This window comes from Mus pahari, chromosome 17 (assembly GCF_900095145.1).
Source record: "Mus pahari chromosome 17, PAHARI_EIJ_v1.1, whole genome shotgun sequence".
NCBI lineage: Eukaryota > Metazoa > Chordata > Mammalia > Rodentia > Muridae > Mus > Mus pahari.
In genome coordinates, this window is record NC_034606.1 from 14,348,620 (window position 1) to 14,369,858 (window position 21,239).

Below are 21,239 nucleotides of genomic sequence, written 5' to 3' on the forward strand. Positions count from 1 at the left end.
TTCAACTGGTAATAAGGACACATGCTCCACTATGTTCATAGCAGCCTTATTTATAATAGCCAGAAGCTGGAAAGAACCCAGATGTCCCTCAATAGAAGAATGGATACAAAAAATGTGGTACATTTACACAATGGAGCACTACTCAGCTATTAAAAACAATGTATTTATAAAATTCTTAGGCAAATTGATGTATCTGGAGGACATCATCCTGAGTGTGGTAACCCAATCACAAAAGAAGTCACTAGATATGCACTCACTGATAAATGGATATTAGCTCAGAAACTTAGAATAACCAAGATACAATTTGCAAAACACAAGAAAACCAAGAAGGAAGACCGTCGTGTGAATACTTCATTCCTTCTTAGAATAGGGAACAAAATACCAATGAAAGGAGTTACAGAGACAAATTTTGGTGCTAAGACGAAATGATGGACTATCCAGAGACTACCCATCCCAGGGATCCATCCCATCATTAACACCAAACCCAGACAGTATTGCACATGCCAGCAAGATTTTGCTGAAGGGATCCTGATATAGTGGCCTCTTGTGAGATATGCCAGTGACTGGCAAACACAGAAGTGGATGCTCACATTCATCTATTGGATGGAACATAGGGCCTCCAATGGAGGAGCTAGAGAAAGTACCCAAGGAGCTGAAGGAGTCTGCAACCCTATAGTTGGAACAAAAATAAGAACTAACCAGTACCCTCAGAGCTTGTGTCTCTAGCTGCATATGTAGCAGAAGATGGCCTATTCAGCCATCATTGGGAAGAGATGCCCCTTGGTCTTGCAAACTTTATATGATGCAGTAGAGGGAAATGCCATGGCCAAGAAGTGGAGTGTATGAGTAGGGGAGCAGGGTGCGGGGAGGGTATAGGGGACTTTCAGGATAGCATTTGTAATGCAAGTAAAAAATATCTAATTAAAAAAAAGAGAAAGTTTTATACTTCTGTGTCTCAAACCCAGTGCTTAGACGCCAAACCTAAGTCTGGAAGTCCTAGTTTTTCACATAAACTTCAATGCAAGTATGAGATGCTAATAAATCTATAGTAATGAAAGATCATGCCAGAGAAATCATCCCAGCAAGGGGAGAGTTTAATAATAAGATGCCGGATGCTATAATTATTTGTATGCAGAAATGATAATATAGTTTGTGATATTTTAATTTTGTAGTCAAAATTAGTTTAACATATAAAAGCTATGGTTATGTTAAAAATTACTTAAATAATGTTTTTATTGCAAATCTAATTTAGATACATTTTGAAAAAAAACTCTCTTAAAATTTCTTGGAGGAAATTGACCTATGTTTTAAATATTGAACAAAAATTAACCTTATACAAACAATTTAATAAAGAAGTTCTCAAAACCATTTTGTCAAGTTCTCTAACAATCCAGAATTGGTTAGCTATATACCCAGGCATATTTAAAAACCTTTAATAAATATCAGTTTGAGTATTATGCATAAGATAAAATTCAGTTCCTCACTGTAGTTTACTATAAGACCAGATCCACCATGGTTTACTCTGTGCCATGTGAAAACTATTTAGATTTCAAACAAATGAATCAAAAGTAGAAATTTGGAATATGGTCTATTTATGGTTGCCCATCTTGCATGACCTTTCTCTGAGGTGCACACTACTGATGACTAAAGAATACTTATTAAGCAAATATGAAAGAGAGAATTGGACTATAGTAGATTAGATTTATAGGAAGTTAAAAGTATAAATAATTGAATAAAAAATGCCCGTATAAAGCAACATTGCCAGTTGAGAATCTGGTATAGTATGACGGCTCATTCTTATCTCCCAGTACTCATAAAAATAAAGAGGAGGAACTAAAGTTTAAAGTCAACCTAGGTGATCCAATAAGTTTCAGAGCATTCTAGGCTTCCGTACTACATCCTGTATCTATTACCTATGTCTCTCTGTGAAAATAAAATGAAAAGTGGCTGATGTTGATACGAATAATGTCAAATATGTGAATTTTTCATCTAACTTTGGTGATTATTGAAGGTCTAAAAAGTAAGAGATTTACACAAACACATATGTGGTTCCATAGTTGAAAAAAAAGACATATTACTTATAGTAAATGATTATTGAAGAATAGTTCAATGAAATTATAGAATGATTAAAAAACATTCTATTGTTTATAGTCCTTTAATCTTCAAAGTTAAATACAAAAACCAACCAACCAACAAACAAATAAATAAGAACATTAAGGTCATAAGAGTCAATTTTAACCAGTGAAAAAGTAGGAACAGCTTTTTTTGTTTGTTTTCAATTTGAAAATGGATTTAACAGTCTCATGGCAAAAATTTACTTTCTCAATTTGTCTTAATATTTATTTTCATCCTTCCAAGTAATGATATTTATATGAATAAACTAAATCTACTCCGAGAGAAACTTTAATAACAAACTCTAAATTGTTTTTTGTTATATCAGGTTTTCAGAAATTGATTTATTAAAATATATTTTAAATGTGGGCTAAGCCTTTATGATTTTCATATAAACTTTTTTTTTTTTTTTTTTTGCCAGTAATTGTTGTGGTTAGCCCTGGGGCTAGTTTTATTGCCCAGGCATATTCAGGTTGGAGATTTACCACAACAAGTAACAGTCTAGCCTTTGTCCATTTAAGAGACAAGCCTTAACTCTGGAACTTCGAGTCCTTCTTTCCAATTGGTTTCCAGATGCTGTAATGCATGACTGGGCGTTACAGGGAGACTTACCTTTGTACAAATCATACTCAACCCTACCAGTTACAAACTTGATTTTGGGTACATCATAAAACATAAGACTCAAGTTCTACTAAAACAATATAAGGTAATCATAATATTTGGCTTTGTGAGGATTAAGTGAGATGCTATGTATGAAAGAGCCTATCATACCCTCACTGTGCTGAAATACAATAATGTTGACTTATGGCCAATTACTTACTTATTTAGAAATATATTTATCTATTTTTTGTTTCACAAAAATAAACACTGATAATTATCAATTATTATTGAATGTCAAGTGGCCTGAGATTATTTTTGTCTCTGGAGTTTCTCTTTAAATGGAAAATGTTTTAAATTATAATGAAAAATTCTACTTATTTTTTTGTCCTGCTTTTTTGTAAAAATATCCATTTAATATTAGCTCCAGACTTTTAATATTTAAATTGCTGATAATCTACATCTCATAATATAAGAAACTATCTTAATTCATTTATGAAGAGTTAATATATACCTTAAAATTCTTATCTACTCTATAAGTTGACATATTTTTTCTTATAAATTTTTCTTGTATGCCCATACATTCCAAGTTACAAAATACTGTCAAAACAACTGTTAGATTACAATATCAAATAATAGGAGAGTTCACTATGTGAATTCTTCTATGGAAATTGTTCTATGGTGGTCTCTGAATGCTGGACTGTTTGACAATGGGACAATTTACTTTTCTAAACATTTTTTTCATACTCAAGTTGATAGCTCCCATCTCTTTGTTGTGAGTTAGTCACCAGAATAAAAAGATATTAGCATGTCAATCAGACAAATAGAGACATAGAATAAACCCTACACAAAAGGGATCATTCAGACCTTCCTGTTAATTTCAACTCTTACAAATGATTCTATGTATTGTATCAGATTTTGTGACTTTTATCATACTCTTCATCTGTTTATAAATCATCAATGTATTTATCTTACAACTGCATGCCTTGTTTCATGTGTTCTTTATTGATATTAACCTAAAACAAGTTGAAAAGCATAGGCTCTTTATTGAAGCAGCAGAATAGTTGTGGTGCACCAGATTGCCAAATTTGGAAAGAAAATAGAAATAACTAATATGAAATATATGGAGAAATTCAACAGATTATAAGAAAAGAAAGAGTGTGTAATCATGCAACTTCATGGACAGTGACTACACATACAAGCAAATGAAAGCAGCTGACCACGTACCCACACACCTTGGCAGAGGTGCACTCCACACTCGCCGGCCACCGCCAAGACAGACGATCTCAGAAGAACCCTCCAGTCGGTAACCCAATGAACACGAGAAGGTCAGAGTATCGCCAACTCCAAAGCTGAATCCAACTCGGCTACCATATTGAGGAATCCCAGGGTCTTCACAAGGCTCAAGGTTATATTCTGTAAACAGTTAATAAGTCACCCAGAGAAAGAGAAATATGAGTGATCATTTTTAGTACACATTTCTTATATTTATGGCCTTGTTGTATAATGTATAAGGGCAGTAATATGCCATAGGACACTTGATTTTCTTTTTTGTGTGTATGTTTAATAACTAAGAGAATACTTTCATGTGTGAAATTCGATGAGGATGGGTAAATGTTACCTGAGTGATCGATCAGCTCTAAACATAACTATCTATCTCATGATGTTCTTTTCAGCATTATAAAACTTTTCCACTTCATAGAGTTTTGAATTAGAGTAATGACATGAGAGATGCATATTTTCAAAATATGCATTTGGGATGAAATCATTATCAGCAAGAAAAAATTACAATTCTTTCAAAAGCTTTAATTTAAATGGCTCTTGTGCCTCTAGTATCAGGCATTCAATTAACCCATATTCTGAAAAACATCTATCTTTAGATGGAAATTTTCATGTAAGAAAATGAAGTGCCCAATATTGGTAATGATAAATTGACAAATTTATACAGAAAGCCTCCCCAGGCAATGAAAGAAAACAGTGAAAAATGCAAGGTAAAAGAAGGGTTGTTTATATATTACAATAATAAATATGTAATAAAAATAATGAATTTAACATTTTCAAGTTAGCATATAATTCACTTACTAATTTGTTCTTATACAGAGAAATAGCTATTTATCCTATTCTAATTATGAGGTACAAATTCATGTTACAGGGATACTTTTCTTTATGGTCCTTGGCCTAATAATAAGTTTTTATGGAAGTCAAGTCATATTACAACCAGGATCTGAAATTAAGGTCCCTGTAGGATATTTACAGTGGAATTGAATACAACGTAATAACATCGGATTCAGGGCATCAGGAAAGAATCCTCTTATGTAGGTTAGGGCTTATTGTCTAGCACTGGTACCTTGGATACACGGCTAAGATTGTCTGTCTCTGATTTCATCCTTTTCATAAGTGGGAATGTTACAATGGGAGATGAAGGTGCAGATGCATTTGTATCATATACATTTCTGTTACAACTCTTAATAAATTAATGGTTTCCACTAAAATATGTATTATACTGTTTCCCTTTAATAGAAGAAAGAGTTACAATCCCACATGAAGTCTTAGACCAAGTGTTATACTAACAGTATTATTTATATATAAATCATTCAGTTATGTAGGAAAACCTACCCATAGTTACTTTTTTGTAGATTGTATATTGCAAAATAATAAAAACAAGTTTATTGTTTTTATCTTAGTCAGTCAGTATATTTTTATAAGACAATGAAATTAGATAGATATGACTATTTTAAGTCACATTTTCTTCTTGAGTTCAGTTTAAACAATACAAAAGAATATTGTATAGCTATCTATAGTATTTATGCATAATTTATATATAAAACATAATATTTTTATATACAGAAAAAATACTTTAAATTTAGTAGGTATTCTAGATGGTCTCAGTCATTAGAATGTCACATAAATTTAAGACAAAGAAAATTAAATGATTGTACTTTTAACAACATTTTAGAGGATTTATTTATTTATTTACTACTTATTTATCTGCCCTTTCTTTAATGTTTTGCAGTGTGTGGCCACAGCCAATCTTGAAGGCATTTCCGTTCTTGCTACGAGGTTATCTTTCCTTTGCTTTTCTACTTGAAAATTTTTTCATAATTTCTGCAATTTTTCTATTTTTGTTTGTCATGTTAAAAATAATTTTATAAACTTCATTATTTTAGATTCACTAAAATAGTTCTTGATTCCTTATTTTCTCACCAGAGAATGTGATGTTAAATCCTTCATATGATATTGAAAAGTCGGAAATAAAGCGCAACTGAGCCCTGAAGTTTCCATAAAGGCCAGCATTGATTGTCGAGGGAAGTTCTGAGCCAGTGAGTCGTGCCAGTGGTTGGGTAAAGCTACCGTTCTCTGTGATCAGCAAGTAGTCATGATGGTCTTCTAAATGAAAAGTGTGGAAGTTGAACTGCACACCTATGAATAAGAAATAGGAGATCAGACTTGCATTGGACAAAGCATATTCATATACCACAGAAAGGACTGTCAACCTAAAGTGTTTAAATGCTTGATTTTTTGGAAAATGAAATCTACTGCTGTCACAAATTGTAAATGTACAGAAAGATTATTACCCATTGTGCATCCTTCAGCTTACTTATGAACAATATGCTTGGTTAAATCCTAGAAACCATGTGCAAATATCTGAAATATATTAATTTGATATTTACATTTACAAGGAAAATACAAAGTCTTTGCAGCTTACTGGCGACAGTCTTGCACACCTTTTCTTTTTTGTTCTTTGAGTTCCTCAAACAGCATAAATGATGGTGCTTAATGAACTAGCTCTCTACTTTCAAATAAGCTTAAATCTAGTTGGCAATAAATAAAGTATATAATAAATGGGCACAAGGAGGTAAAAAGTGTTATAGCTTCATTTATTTTATACTTTCCAAACTTTCCTTATAATATACTGCTACTAAGGAAAGACAAGAACAAGGTGGCATTGTGATATAGTATGAGGGACCTTAGATGAAATGCTCTACAGTAGGGAGAGGGAACTTGTAGAGTCCACCTCCAGCTTAAAGACAGGGCAGCAAATGAGGGATAGGGCTGCCATCCCACAGTCAAAAACTCTGACCCATAATTGTTCATGTCTGAAAGAACAGCAGGGACAAAAATGGAGAATATGCTGAGGAAAAGGAGATCCAGTGCCAGGCCCGAATTGGGATCCAACTTGGGGAAGGCCCCAAGGTCTGGAAGTATTACTGAGGCTATGATTTGCTCACAAAAGGGGCCTCTTATGACAGCCCTCCAAAAGACCCAATAAACAACCAGCTGAAAGAGTCAGATAGATATTTACACTCTAACAAGGGAATGTTGCTGATGACCCCTGTGGTTGTATTAGGTGGAAGCTGGAGGAAGCCGAGAAAGAGGGCGACCCAATAGGAAGACCAACAGTCTCAACTGACCTGGACCCCAGAGATCTCTCAGACACTGAACTTCCAACTAGGCAGTGCGCACTAGCTGATATGAGGCTCATACAGCAGAGGATTGCCTGGTCTGGCCTCAGTGAGAGAATATGCACCCAATCCTTGAGAGACTTGAGGTTCCCAGGGAGTAGGGAGTACTCGTGAGGTGGGAGTAGGGGGGTTAGGGTAGGGTGAGGAAGCATAGCCTAGTGGAGATGTGGGTGGGAAGAGGAGGTATGAGATGGCGAGTGGTTGGGGGACAGACCAGAAGGGGTATGGAGACCAGACTGTAAAAAAAGGATTAAAGAATTTTTAAAAATCCGTTTTTAATACTGGAAGAAATACAATTTTCAAAGTTCTACTAAAAATCAGTTAACCAAAAATTTAAGTTGAAAAACTGGATCTTTATTCTGTAATGAGGACTGAAAAGACTATACACAGCCATGTCCATCTGAGGGAAAAAGACACATAAACCAAACTTTCAAATATTCTGCAAAGCGCTATGAATTCAAGTGGTCTGAGTCAATATAGCATCATGGAAATAGAAGCAACAACTAATCAAAGAGTTATCAGAAGCGTCTGAAAGCAGTGACCTTCAAAAGAGAATTGGTTTGAAGAACAAGCCTGAGTCAGACACGAGGAATTAGACAGGCAAAGACAAAATTCTAAAAGGGCAGTAGCAAGAAGCTTTGGGGTCTCAAATCACAGTTCTTTCCCCTTCTCATGAGAATGACAATTCAAGATGCTCTACTAAAACAACTTATGGGAAAGATTCTCTTGTAAGCCCTTGACCTTAAAGTCAAAAGAGTGCTGATGTCATAGTTTTTTATAGTGATTTAACCAATGATAACTTTCAAGGGGCTTTTTAAATTTTATTTTTCAACTTGTAAACACATGGGTTTGTAATTAATTTATGCATCTTGACTTTAGATATTCTGATGTACATTTTATTTTTGCCAGCCCTCCATCTCCATCAGACAACATAGATGTACCTTAACTTATTTTTAAAATATATTTATTTGTTTTATTCTTTGATAGCAGAACTCGTGGTATAGTTCAACTCTCAAATTGAAATCACAGTCTCCCTGAATCAGAATTCCTAGAGCTGAGTTTAAAGATAAGAGCTAACATGATCAGCTAAAGTTAACCTCCTGACTTTTAAAATATATATGTAAGGATATTTTCATACATTGCTATAAGCCAGAAGCAATGCAGGCTGGATGACACCATAATTAATTGAATATATACCTACTGAGACGTCTTATGTGCCCAAACAGTGTAAAGAGTCTATCAATCATACATTTGGAAATTCCTTAAATCTTTAGATACTATTCTGTATTCTTATAAATCTCTAAAGTATTGAGATTCCACTGAAGTATGAGAATATTCCAACTGTTAAATGCAAATATAAGTGAAAGGAAATTAACTTTAAAATTCCATCATAGAATATTTAAATAAAAAATGTGATGAAATTTAACAGAAGTAAATATATAAGTCTGTTATGAAAGTAGAAAAAATCTGTTGTATATATAATTACAGAACATCAGGTATTGGTGATAACTGTTTCCCAAAATCACAATGATCTAAAAAGAATTGTATAATTAAATCTCATCACTTAGTAATATGCCACAGTAACAAAAGAGTTAAAGAGAATAAATATAAGTATTTGTGTTTAGTTGTGTAAAATTGAAACTTTAAAGGTAAGGATTCCCATAGCTGGATGGGTTTCAAAGGAAGAGACGTAGAATGGTAGCTTATTTTGGTTTTTATTTATTCTTTATAATTTTTGTGGCAGTATTCTAACACCAGACACTCAAGCATGAATAAAAATTTAAGAAATGATTATGGTTATCCCAAGGAATAACCCAGGAGTAGGAACTGGTCATAAATAGACACACTACCACATCTCTAGACACCAATGTGTAAAAAGCAGTGTGACCTGAAAAAGGTTAGCCGATTATCTTCCAACGGTAGTAGACTATCCTATTATCCCAACTTTAAGTCCTTCACTTCACTTTGCCTTGCCTTTGGAACAGTGCTTCAAGCAAACCTTCTTTAAAAGAGAGGCATCTAAACCCACTCTCTTTGGCATGTAAATACGGATTTAATTAACACTTACAACCTGTAAAGAGTGAAACCCTAAGTGTTAATTAAACCTGTGTTTACATAGCAAGAAGCATGTAGCCCTACATTTTCCTGTATAGTATTAGAGAGTTTATTTTAAACTCCCTTAATCCACTGCTCAGTGAAGTATAGTACGTTTTCTTTCATTTCAAAGAGAAAGTTCTGTATCCTAGAAAACAATACAAACCAGACTTGTAATATTAATGACCTCGTTGCTTCTGTGACTTCCTATATTCTCACTTTTAACAGTGTCTCCTAGTAGCATTTAAGTCACCACAGGAAACCTAATTCTGACAACCCATATTTAATCCCAACTTCTCTATAAAATCATGTAGAATTTTATTAAAAGCAGATTTCCTTTATGAAAACAAACTTATGTTGGATAAAAACAAGCTTTAAAATTCTAACAGTATTTTCTCATTGCTAATTTTTTACTTTTGATCTATTTTGGCTTTCAATAGTTATAATAAAATAAGTAATAACTGAGTCAACAGTTATAAATGAAAAACATTCAAAGCAGAATTTAAAGATCAGTCTCTGCTTCCAGATAAATAATGCCGGATCATTAGTACTTGAACACTGTTGAATAGTAATCTTTTCCAGGACTGCAACTGTGTTGTATTGTTTTGCTTATTTTGCAATCCAAGTGCAGTAGCATCATGTAACCACTATTGTTCCTACATCACAGTTCACATTTATGCTTACTTTTAAAAGATATAGATGAAAATCTATTATCCACACAGCACAATTTTAAACTCCATCTATATGTGAGACATATATGATCTTTGGTTCCCAATAATCTGACACAGAAGTGTCTATGGAATGATTATAAATCTATATGTAGATATCATCCTCAAAGTACTTTATAAGCAGATATATGAAAATATTAACTAAGTTCCATGCAATTCTGACCTCAATTAGGTTTCTTCATTAAAAATATACCAAATACTATTACTTTACTTCACCATAATAAAAGGCAGGTAATGCTAACAAAATTTTGATTAATAGAAAAGCTTATGCAAGTCTGTGCTACAGTTTTCTTTCATATTGAATTTTCTTTTCGTACTTACCATATTTTGGACATGAAAAAAAATGACTACAATAAAATTAGACCTAAATAAAAACTCAAATGATTATCCAATATTCTTGAATAAAGCAAATTACCTTTTCCATGGGTGACATCGACTGTCCATGTACAATTCAGAGAGTTTGGATAAAATTCTGGGTAACCAGGTGACAAAATCGTTCCGCTAGGTCCTCTCACATCCCCTCCACACAATGCTGAAAAGACAATGAGAACCATATCATCAGTCACCCTTGGAGAGGCAGAGGCTGAACAAATCTCTCATCTCCCTTGAAAGAGGATGAATCCCATTATGTTTGTCTAATCAACTTCCTGGTAATAAGAAGAGTGTGTGAACACCTCTTCCAAATACAGCAAAATCCTCTCATGCACTGCAGCAGCAGGGAAGAAAGATATATTAATAGTCTCTGAGAATTATCACTGGCCTCCAGAGAACATAGCCCAACATTGCACATTGGAATTTGAAATATATTCTTACTCTGTTCTAATTATAAGTAGCATTTGCATAAATTGATGGTCAATTAAACATGAATAATTAATTGTTTAGCAGCTTCTCTTATTAAACACTAAGAAATGAGTTAATTATGTAAAATTGTTTTCTATAGATTCCTGAAGGAATCTGTGTCACATATCGTGGGATTCCTCTTAGAGCAGTGAAGTAAGTTGTAAATGCTTTGAAGTCTTCACTGGTTCCGCAGTCACTGAGAAATGAACACCATAAAGAGGGATTCTTGCAGGGACCCCCATGTCAAAGCTCTATTGGTGATAAAGGTTATAAATAATATCTCAGTAAAGTCAAGGCAAATAATAGTTTGTGATGCACCAATGAATAAATTAGCTCAATCAATGCTCATGTACTTTGAGAAAAAGGTTTATATCTGCTACTGTATAAAAATCATCTGTGCCTGTAGGATACATTGACCTCAAAAGTTACTTAATCTTCTCTGTGTTGAAAATTAAAAGAGACCAATAATAAACATAGGTCAGGATTTACAATATTTTCTATGTGGAAAGGCAAACTCCTTTGGATATGGACAGGGTAGTCAGAATCATAAACAGGATGCTCTACTTTGGATGTTTCCTGGACCAATTTCCCCAACATAGCAGACATTCCAATGAAAGCTATTCTTATTTCGTACCATGGTCATTGTTTTCTTTTCAAGTATCAGTTATGATAATGGAAGGATTCAATACAGTCTGGATTCTCCCCACCTTTACTAAGATTATTTTTTCCAAAAAATTTAATTGTTTCAGAAAGGAACAATTATGGGCCAGAGTTGTGACTGTGGGATGCCACCCTCCCTAATTTGATGCACTCTATTCCAGCTGGAGGTGGGCTCTTTAAGTTTCCTCTTCCTACTGTAGAGCATTTCATCTAAGGTCCCTCCCTGTGAGTTCTGAGTTTCTCTGACCTCCCAGGTAAGAGATAGCTATATGAGGGTCCTGTCAGCATAATCTTGCTGGCATACGCAATAGTGTCTGGGTTTGGTGGCTGTTTATGGGATGAATCCCCAGGTGGGGCAGTCTCTGGATGGTCCTTCCTTCCATCTCAACTACGAACTTTGTCTCTATCACTCCTTCCATGGGTATTTTGTTACCCATTATAAGAAGGAACGAAGTATCCACACTTTGGTCTTTCTTCTTCTTGAGTTTCAATTGTTTTACAAATTGTATCTTGGGTATTCTAAGTCTCTGGGCTAATATACACTCATCAGTGAGTATATATCATGTGTGTTCTTTTGTGATTGGGTAACCTCACTCAGGATGATATCCTCCAGATGCATCCATTTGCCTAAGAATTTCATAAATTCATTGTTTTTAATAGCTGAGTAGTACTCCATTTTAGCTATTCTGACTGATGTAATCTCAGGGTCGTTTTGATTTTCATTTCTCTGATCACTAAGGTCTTTGAACATTTCTTTATGTGTTTCTCAGCCATTCGCGGTTCCTCAGTTGTGAATTCTTAGTTTATTTCTATACTCCATTTTTTGATCAGGTTGTTTGATTGTTTGGGGGGAGAGGGGATTAGCTTCTTGAGTTCTTCATATATTTTGGGTATTAACCCTCTATTGAATGTGGGGTTAGGGAAGAATTTTTTCCCAATCTGTAGGTTGCTGATTTGTCTTATTGACTATGTTCTTTGACTTACAGAAGCTTTCCAGTTTCATGAGGTCCCATTTATCAATTATTGTTCTTAGAGCATGAACAATTTGGGTTCTGTTTAGGAAATATCCCCTTCGGTCGACTAGTTCAAGGATCTTGCTCACTTTCTCTTCTACTGGATTCAATGTATCTGGCTTTATGTTGAGGTCCTTGATTCACTTGAACTTGAGCTTTGTGCAAGGTGACAAATTTAGGTCTATTTTCATTCTTCTCCATACAGACATCCAGTTAGACCAGCACCACCTACTGAAGATGCTTTCTTTTATCCCTTGTATATATTTTGGGTCTTTGTCATAAATCAAGTGTCCATAAATGTGTGGTTTTATTTCTGAGTCTTCAATTCTATTCTACTGACCAGCATGTCTGACTCTGTACCAATACCTTGCAGTTTTTATCACTATTGCTCTACAGTGAAGCTTGATGTCAGGAATAATGATTCCTGAGCTATTCTTTTGCTGTTAAGAATTGTTTTCGCTATTCTGTCTTTTTTGCCTTTCCAGATGTATTTGAGAATTGTTCTGTCCATGTCTTTGAAGAATTGTGTTGGGATTTTGATGGGGATTGCACTGAATCTATAGGTTGCCTTTGATAGGATGGCCATTTTCACTATGTTAATTCTGCCAATAAATTGGCATGGGAGATCTCTCCATTTTCTGAGATCTTTGATTTCTTCCTTGAGAAACTTGAAGTTATTGTCATACAAACCTTTCAGTTGCTTGGTTAAAGTTACCCCAAGATATTTTATGTTATTTGTGGCTATTTTGAAGGGATTTCTTTCCCTAATTTCTTTTTCAGCTTATTTATCATTTGTATAAAGAATATTATTTGTATCATTTGACTCTTTTGAGTTAATTTTATATTTGGCCACCTTGATGAAGTTGTTTATCAGCTGGAGAAGTTCTCTGGTAGAATTTTTGTGTTTGCTTATGTATACTATCATATCATCACCAAATAGTGATACTTTTATTTCTTCTTTACCAAATTATATCACTTTGAACTCTTCTTGTTGTCTTATTGTAGCTAGCAGTTCGATTACTATAGTAAATAGGTATGGGGAGAGTTGGCATCCTTATCTTGTTCCTAATTTCAGTAGGATTGTTTCAAGTATGTCTGCATTTAATTTGATACTGGCTGTTGGTTTGCAGTAAATTGCTTTTTATTAAGTTTAGGTATGGGCCTTGAATTCCTGATCTCTCTAATACTTTTAACATGAAGGGCTATTGTATTTTGTCAGATGCTTTTTATGCATCTAAGAAGATAATCATATGATAGTTTTTCATTGAGTTTGTTTATATAGTGGATTGTGTTAATGGATTTTCATATATTGAACCAAAATTGCATCCCTGGGATGAAGTCTACTTGATCATGGTTAATGATGGTTTTGATATGTTCTTGGTTTCAGTTTCCAAAAATTTTATTGAGTATTTTTGCATTGATATTCATAAGCGAGACTGGTCTGAAGTTCTCTTTTTTTAGTTGGGTCCTTGTGTGGTTTAGGTATCAGAGTAACCGTGACTTAATAGAACAAGTTAGATAGTAATCCTTCTGTTTCTATTTTATGGAATAGTTTGAGGAAAATTGGTATCTGGTCTTTCATGAAGGTCTATAGAATTATGCACTAAATCCATCTGGCCCTGGGCTGTTTTTGGTTGGGAGGTTTTAATAACTTCCATTTCCTCATGCGATATGGGCCTGTTTAGATAGTTTACTTGCCCTTGATTTAACATTGTTATGTAGTACTGTCTAGAAAACTATTTCATCTAGATTTTCCAGTTTTCTTGAGTATAGCTATCTTGTTGATTCTCTCAAAGAACCAGCTTTTGGTTTAGCTGATTCTTTGTATTGTTTTGTTTGTTTCTATTTGGTTGATTTTGGCCCTGAATTTGACTATTACCAGCTTTCTAGTATTCTTGGGTGAGTTTGCTTCTTTTTGTTCTAGAGCTCTCAGGTATGTTGTTGTTAGCGTGAGATCTCTCCAGTTTCTATACCAGGGCACTTAGTGCTATGAACTTTCCTCTTAGCACTGCTTTCATTTTGTCCCATACGTTTTGGTATGATGTGTCAACATATTCATTAAATTCCAGGAAGTCTTTAATTTCTTTATTTCTTCCTTGACCAAGTTATCACTGAGTAAATAGTTGTTCAGTTTCCATTTGTATGTAGGCTTTCTGTAGTTTTTGCTGTTATTAAAGGCCAACCTTAAGCTATGGTGATCTGATAGGATGCATGGAATTATGTCATTCTTCTTGATTTGGTTGAGGGTTGCTTTGTGACCAATTATATGATCTCTTTTGGAGAAAGTATCATGGGTTTCTGAGAAGAAGGTGTATTCTTTTGTTTTAGGGTAAAATGTTCTGTAGATATCTGTTAAATCCATCTTGTTCATAACCTCTCTTTGTTTCACTGTGTCTCTGTTTAGTTTCTGTTTCAATGACCTGTCCATTGGTGAGAGTGGGATGAGGAAATCTCCCACTAATATTGTATAGGGTTCAATGTGTGTTTTGAGTTTTAGTAAAGTTTCTTTTATGAATTTGGGCGCTCTTGCATTTGGGGCATAGATGTTCAGAACTGAGACTCTCTCTTGGTGGATTTTTCCCTTGATGAATATGAAGTGTCCTCCTTCATCACGCTTGATAACTTTTGTTTAACGTCTATTTTATTGGATATAGGATGGCAACTCCTGCTTGTTTCCTTGGACCATTTGCTTGGAAGAGCTTTTTCCACCCTTTTACCCTGAGATAGTGTCTGTCTTTGTTATTGAGGTGAGTTTCTTGTATGCAGCAAAATGCTGGATCTTGTTTGCATATCCAGTCTGTTAGCTTATGTCTTTTTATAGGTGAGTTAAGTCCGTTAATATTGAGGGATATTAAAGAGAGATGACTGTTGGTTCCAGAAATGCTTGTTTCTGTAGGTGGCTTTATTTGATTATGTCTCTCTCCTTTTGGCTTTGTTGTGAGATGCTTAATATCTTGTCCTTTCTTTGGTGCAGGTACCTTCCTTGCTTTGTAGTATTCCTTTTAGGATCCTCTGTAAAGCTGTATTGGTAGATAAATACTGTTTGAGTTTAGTTTTGTCTTAGAATATTTTGGTTTCTCCATCTATGTTGATTGAGAGTTTTGCTGGATATAGTAGCCTGGGCAGGCATTTATGTTCTCTTAGACTCTGCCTGACATCTGACCAGGCTCTTCTGGCTTTCATAGGCTCTGTTGAGATGTCTGGTGTAATTCTGATAGGTCTACCTTTGTATGTTATTTGGCCCTTTTTCTTTGCAGCTTGTAATATTCTTTCTTCATTCTGTGCATTTAGTGTTTTGTTTATTATGTGACAAGAGGATTTTCTTTTCTGGTCCAATTTATTTGTTGTTATATAGGCATCTTTTACCTTTATGGCCATCTCTTTTTTTAGGTTGGGGAAGTTTTCTTCTATGATTTTGTTGAAGAAATTTTCAGGTCCTTTGATCTGGGAATCTGTTCTCCTCTATACTGACTATTCTTAGGTTTGGTCTTTCCACTGTGTTCTGAATTTCCTGGATGATTTGGATTAGCAGTTTTTTAAATTAACAGTTGTGTCAATCTCTTCTACAGTATCTTCTTTCTTTTATTATTTATTTATTTATTTATTTATTTATTTATTTATTTATTTATTTATTTTATTTAGTATAGAATACAGTTTATTCAGGGCACGAGGGGGAGGGGAGTTAAGAGAGTAGTAGAGGAACCAGGCATGGCGGCGCACGCCTTTAATCCCAGCACTCAGGAGGCAGAGGCAGGCAGATTTCTGAGTTGGAAGGCCAACCAGGTCTATAGAGTGAATTCCAGGACAGCCAGGGCTACACAGAGAAACCCTGTCTGGAAAAACCTGAAGAGAGAGAGAGGGAAAGAAGTAGAGGCAGATAGAAAGGCAAAGAGAAGAAGAGAGTAGTAGATAAATGGAGGCCAGCCATGACCACATGGAAAGAGGAGGGAAGGGAATGGGGAGAGAGGGGCAGAAGGAGAAAAGAGGTAAGAGAGGGGCAATAGAGAGTAACTTTGTTTTTCAATTTTTATTAGATATTTTCTTCATTTACATTTTAAATGCTATCCTGAAAGTCCCCTACACCCTCCCCTCACCCTGCTCCCCTACCCACTCACTCCCACTTCTTGGCCCTGGCGTTCTCCTGTACTGGGGCATATAAAATTTGCAAGGACAAGGGGCCTCTCTTCCCAATGATGACTGACTAGGCCATCTTCTGCTACATATGCAGCTAGAGACACGAGTTCTGGGGGTACTGGTTAGTTCATATTGTTGTTGCACCTATAGGGTTGCAGACCCCTTCAGCTCCTTGAGTACTTTCTCTAGCTATTCCATTGGGGGCCCTGTGTTCCATCCATTAGATGACTGTGAGCATTCACTTCTCTATTTTCTAGGCACTGTCCTAGGTTCTTTCTCCTAGCTCTTGTTGGAATCTCTTGAGAGTTATCTGAGTCTGTCTCCAAGTATCTTCTGTTGGTGATACTTACATCTGTAAGTCTAGACCTCTTTCCTAGGTTTTCCATTTCTAGGTTTGCCTCCATTCATGTTTTCTTGTTTCTACTTCCATTTTTAGGTTGTGGTTCACTTCACCTGTTCACCTGTTTACCTTTGTTTTCCTGTATTTCTTTCAGTGAGTTATTGATATCCTCCTTAATGTACTCTATTTCTTCATGAGGTAGGATTTTGGACAGATTCTTAATTTAGGATAGATTCCTGATTTTCACGTGTGTTGGTGTATTCAGGGCTTACTTTGATCGAAGAGCAGAATTCTGATGATGCACATGTATATTGGAGCCTGTTGCTTATAGTTTTGTACTTGCCTTTTTACATCTGGATATCCCTGGTATTTGTTGGTCTGGGTGACTCTATGGAGTCTGCCTCTTTTGTCCCTGAGTTGCTTTAGTTATCCTGGTAGGCCTGTGGCCCTCACTCTAGCAGACCACCTGTGGGGTCTTCCAACTGAGGGCTTTCACAGAGGTAGAGAAGCTGTTGATATGTTGTCCTGGCTGCAGTAGACCTCCTGTGAGACCTTCATACTGATGGGTCTTCAGTGGTGCAGTTAAGCTGTTTTCCAACTGATATCAGTGCAGTGGATCCTCAACTATTCTGAGTGTAGCGTGTCCTCTATGATTTTTATGGTGTCTTCATGGGAGCAGACCAGCTAGGAGTCTGCCCCAGATAAAAGGAATGGGAAGAAGGGGCAGAAGGGGTGGAAGACATGGAAAGGGTGTGGTAATAAGGAAGGTGGGGGTTTGGTGGGTGGTGGGGTCCCAAGCCTACTGGGCTCCCAGAGGCAGCTCTGGAACTCTGAAAGGTGGTGGCTTCTTATCAACTGTTCTGAATACAGCAGATCCCCTAGGATAGGTCAAGATATGGTGTCTTCACTAGAGCAGACCAGCTATGAATCTGCCATAGAAAAAAGGACTGGGCAGAAGGTCTCCCTAAGTGTTTTTAAACATTAAGGCTTGGACCTAAATACTTATTGAAAATTTAAAGACTTCAATATGTTTGTTTTTTTTATACATATGTCTACAAAATGCTGACCTAGACCTCTTGTGGAGTTTTCTTAACAATCAGCCTTCCTGTAATGAAGCACGACCTTCCTGTAATGAAGCAAAACACTATAAAATCATGCAGGAATCAGGAAGTTGTAGCCATGTTTAGGTCATGTGCAATCTGTCATTAGTAATCATCATTACTGCATTTTACAGTTTCCTCTCGATGTTTTAGAAATCTACATTGTGTTTCTGTGATTGATCTCACAACTGTGGGCCCCATTTCAACTCTGTCTTTCTGACAATATCATTATGAAGTTTAACTTATTAATCTTCTAGCTATATGTCTGTCTTCTCTCTCTCTCTCTCTCTCTCTCTTTTTCCTTCTCTCGCTCTTTGTGTGTGTGTGTGTGTGTGTGTGTGTGTGTGTGTGTGATGTGTACACGTATATAAGAATTCACAAGTGTGTGGACACATATATGCAGACTAGTAAGTTTGCATGTGTGATGTATGTGGAGGCTTGCAGGTCATGTGTCTTTATGTACACTTATCTACTTTGATCTCAGAGATCTCCAGTTTCACTATTCTAGTTAGGCAGCTTTCTTGAGAGTTATCTGAGTCTGTCTCCTAAGTGCTAGGATTACAGGTAATGCCCTTCCTGCCCTAGGCTTTTACACGTTTTTTTAGGAATCTGAACTCTGAAAAGTACTTTACAAATTAACCCCCCCCCCAGGTTCCCAAACCTTAATAAGTCTTTTTAATTATATAACATCTATTGATCTATTCTTCTATTCTTGAAAACAAACAAAGCATAATCAATAGAGCATTGTATGATTTTGTTTAGTAAAATGTAATCAATAAAAATAATCCGGATTAAAACCTATTTCTCTTATTGAGAGTAGGTGAAATTTGGACAAAACTTCTCCGGTACCAACAATAACAATAACAACTAATCCTCGATAATTATAGAAACATAGATAGTAGGCAAGTAGTGTGGTTAATATGTGGTACTTTTCCCCATATGATGTATTTTTAAAGTGTCACTTAAGAAGAGACTGTGTTGGAGCATCTCTTGGGTGTATGTCCTGAAGTGTATAGATACATCTTCAGGTAGTAATATGTCAAGTTTTCTGAGGAACCACCAAACTGATTTCCAGAGTGGCTGTACTAGCTTTCAACCCCACCAGCAATGGAGGAGTGTTCCTATTTCTCTCCATGTTTGCCAGCATTGGTTGTCATCTGAGTTTTTGATCTTAGCATTTCTTGCAGGTAAGAGGTAGAATCTCAGGATCACTTTGATTTACATTTCCCTGATGACTAAGGATGTTTAACATTTCTTTAGGTGCTTCTTAGCCTTTTGAGATTCCTCAGTTGAGAACTGTTTAGCTCTGTACCCAATTTTTAGTAGTTATTTGGTTCTCTGGCATCTAACTTCTTAAGTTCTTTGTATATATTGGATATTAGCCCTTTATTAGATGTAGGGTTGGTAAAGATCTTTTCCCAATCCTTGTGATAGTCACTTAATTCCATCATCTTCAAATCAATTTCCTTCTATTTTAATGTGTCAGTTTTAATTTTGATGTCTTTTAATTGATCTGTCTTCAAATTTTTCACTTTTCAATTGTCTTGCATGTTATTAAAATAGTTCTCCATCACCATCACCAGCCTCCTCATCTGTACCCACATGACATCTTTCATCTTACTAAGTGAGATAATTCTACATTGCAAATGTTTTGAATTGTGTTTTCTTCATCAGATTCTCACTTATAAGAAATTAACTAGCATGTGAATTCTTAAAATGTACCTTGATTTATTCTAATTTTCCACATGAAGCTTGTGTTAGTTGGGAAAGTAATGATATCTGCTAATTCACAAATACATTTCTTATAGTCATTGTCCATCTAAAACTTGCCACTTCCATAGAATGGAACAAATGTTTGAGAGAAGACTAAAATCTTATTAGACCCAATCATAATATATCTTCAATATTAAGACCAGTTAATTTATTAAGTGTACTTAAACCCAGTTTTAAAAGATGTATTTATTTTTAGTTGTTACTATGTGTGTTTAGTTGCATGTTTTTATATGCATGATGTATGTCCCTGGTGTCCATAGAGGCTAGAAGAGGGCAGAAATACCCCCAAATTTTTAGCTATAGAAAGTTGGTAATTGTCTTTCAGTTGCTAAGAAATATATCCATCTCCTCTGAAAGAACATGCTCTCTTCTTTTCTAAGCTCCTTTTCAATGTGCTAAATCTTTTGTTTTATATGATTTTATGTATTATATAAAATTTTGGAGTTTTAAATAGGATATATTTCTTCTAGTTAGGGTTGTTGAGATCTTGCTTTTGATTGGTGATGTTGTTTGGGAAATTTTGAGCAATACAGGCACACTAAGGGATGTTTTTCATTGGGAAAAAATCTTGAGATTAAAAAGTCTCATCTACATCACATTGGGAGCTTATATTCCATCCTTGTAGTTAAAGATAAGACTTTTGAGCCCTCTGATCTTGCTGCAATGCTTGACAATGACAACCATGCTGTCCTTGATCCCATGTACTCTATCCTTCAGAAACAGTAAGCTAAAATGAATTCTTTCTTCTACTCTGTCTTGCTTGTAGAACTTTTACCACACCAAAATTATAACTAATAAAATAATGTACTTAAAACTTGCTGCAATATATAATCTTATTATAAGATATTTATGAAAGTATGTGAACACCAAGTATATATTCTTACTCTTCACCACTAATGGCAATATAATGTCTTCACTGCATAAAAGATCATTAGTTTCAATCCAATTCAAGAGAAAATGAAATCAACTATTTGAAATAATAATACTATTTAGCTTTTGTCCTCTTATTCTCAGTATTAAATCCCAATACAAAACAAATGCATAAGATGGAAAATCAAAGTAGCATGATGGGTTTCTTAATATCAAAAAAAAAAAATGCATAGAAACTTAGGAAAAGCAAAACTAGTGGCAATCACCTGTCATACCAGCATTCTAGAGGATCAAACAGGAAAATCATGAGTTTGAAGTCAACTACTTGCTATAGAGATAAAATTTGTCTCAAAAAAAAAAAACAAAAAAACAAAAAAACCCAAAAAACCACCAAACCAAAACAAAACAGAACAATGGCTTACTCAGACTATCAAACCAACAAAATAAGCACAAGAAAGAGACAGAACTAGAAAGGTCATCCATGTAGACTAAGTTCATGAGTCCCATAATTAGTA

The 21,239-nt window shown here is 35.1% G+C and overlaps 1 protein-coding gene across 5 annotated transcripts in view; it reads right to left on the reverse strand.

Moving 5' to 3' along the window:
* Csmd3 (CUB and Sushi multiple domains 3) overlaps window positions 1-21,239 on the reverse strand; it is a 1,165,720-nt gene that overhangs the window by 376,128 nt on the left and 768,353 nt on the right. For all 5 annotated transcript variants that reach the window (XM_021216672.2, XM_029547950.1, XM_029547951.1 and 2 more), the window contains 3 exons: window positions 10,410-10,526; window positions 5,914-6,129; window positions 3,937-4,125 (listed from right to left, as the gene is read on the reverse strand). In XM_021216672.2, coding sequence (XP_021072331.1) covers window positions 3,937-4,125; window positions 5,914-6,129; window positions 10,410-10,526 — 522 coding nt within the window. The remainder of the gene's footprint in view (window positions 1-3,936; window positions 4,126-5,913; window positions 6,130-10,409; window positions 10,527-21,239) is intronic.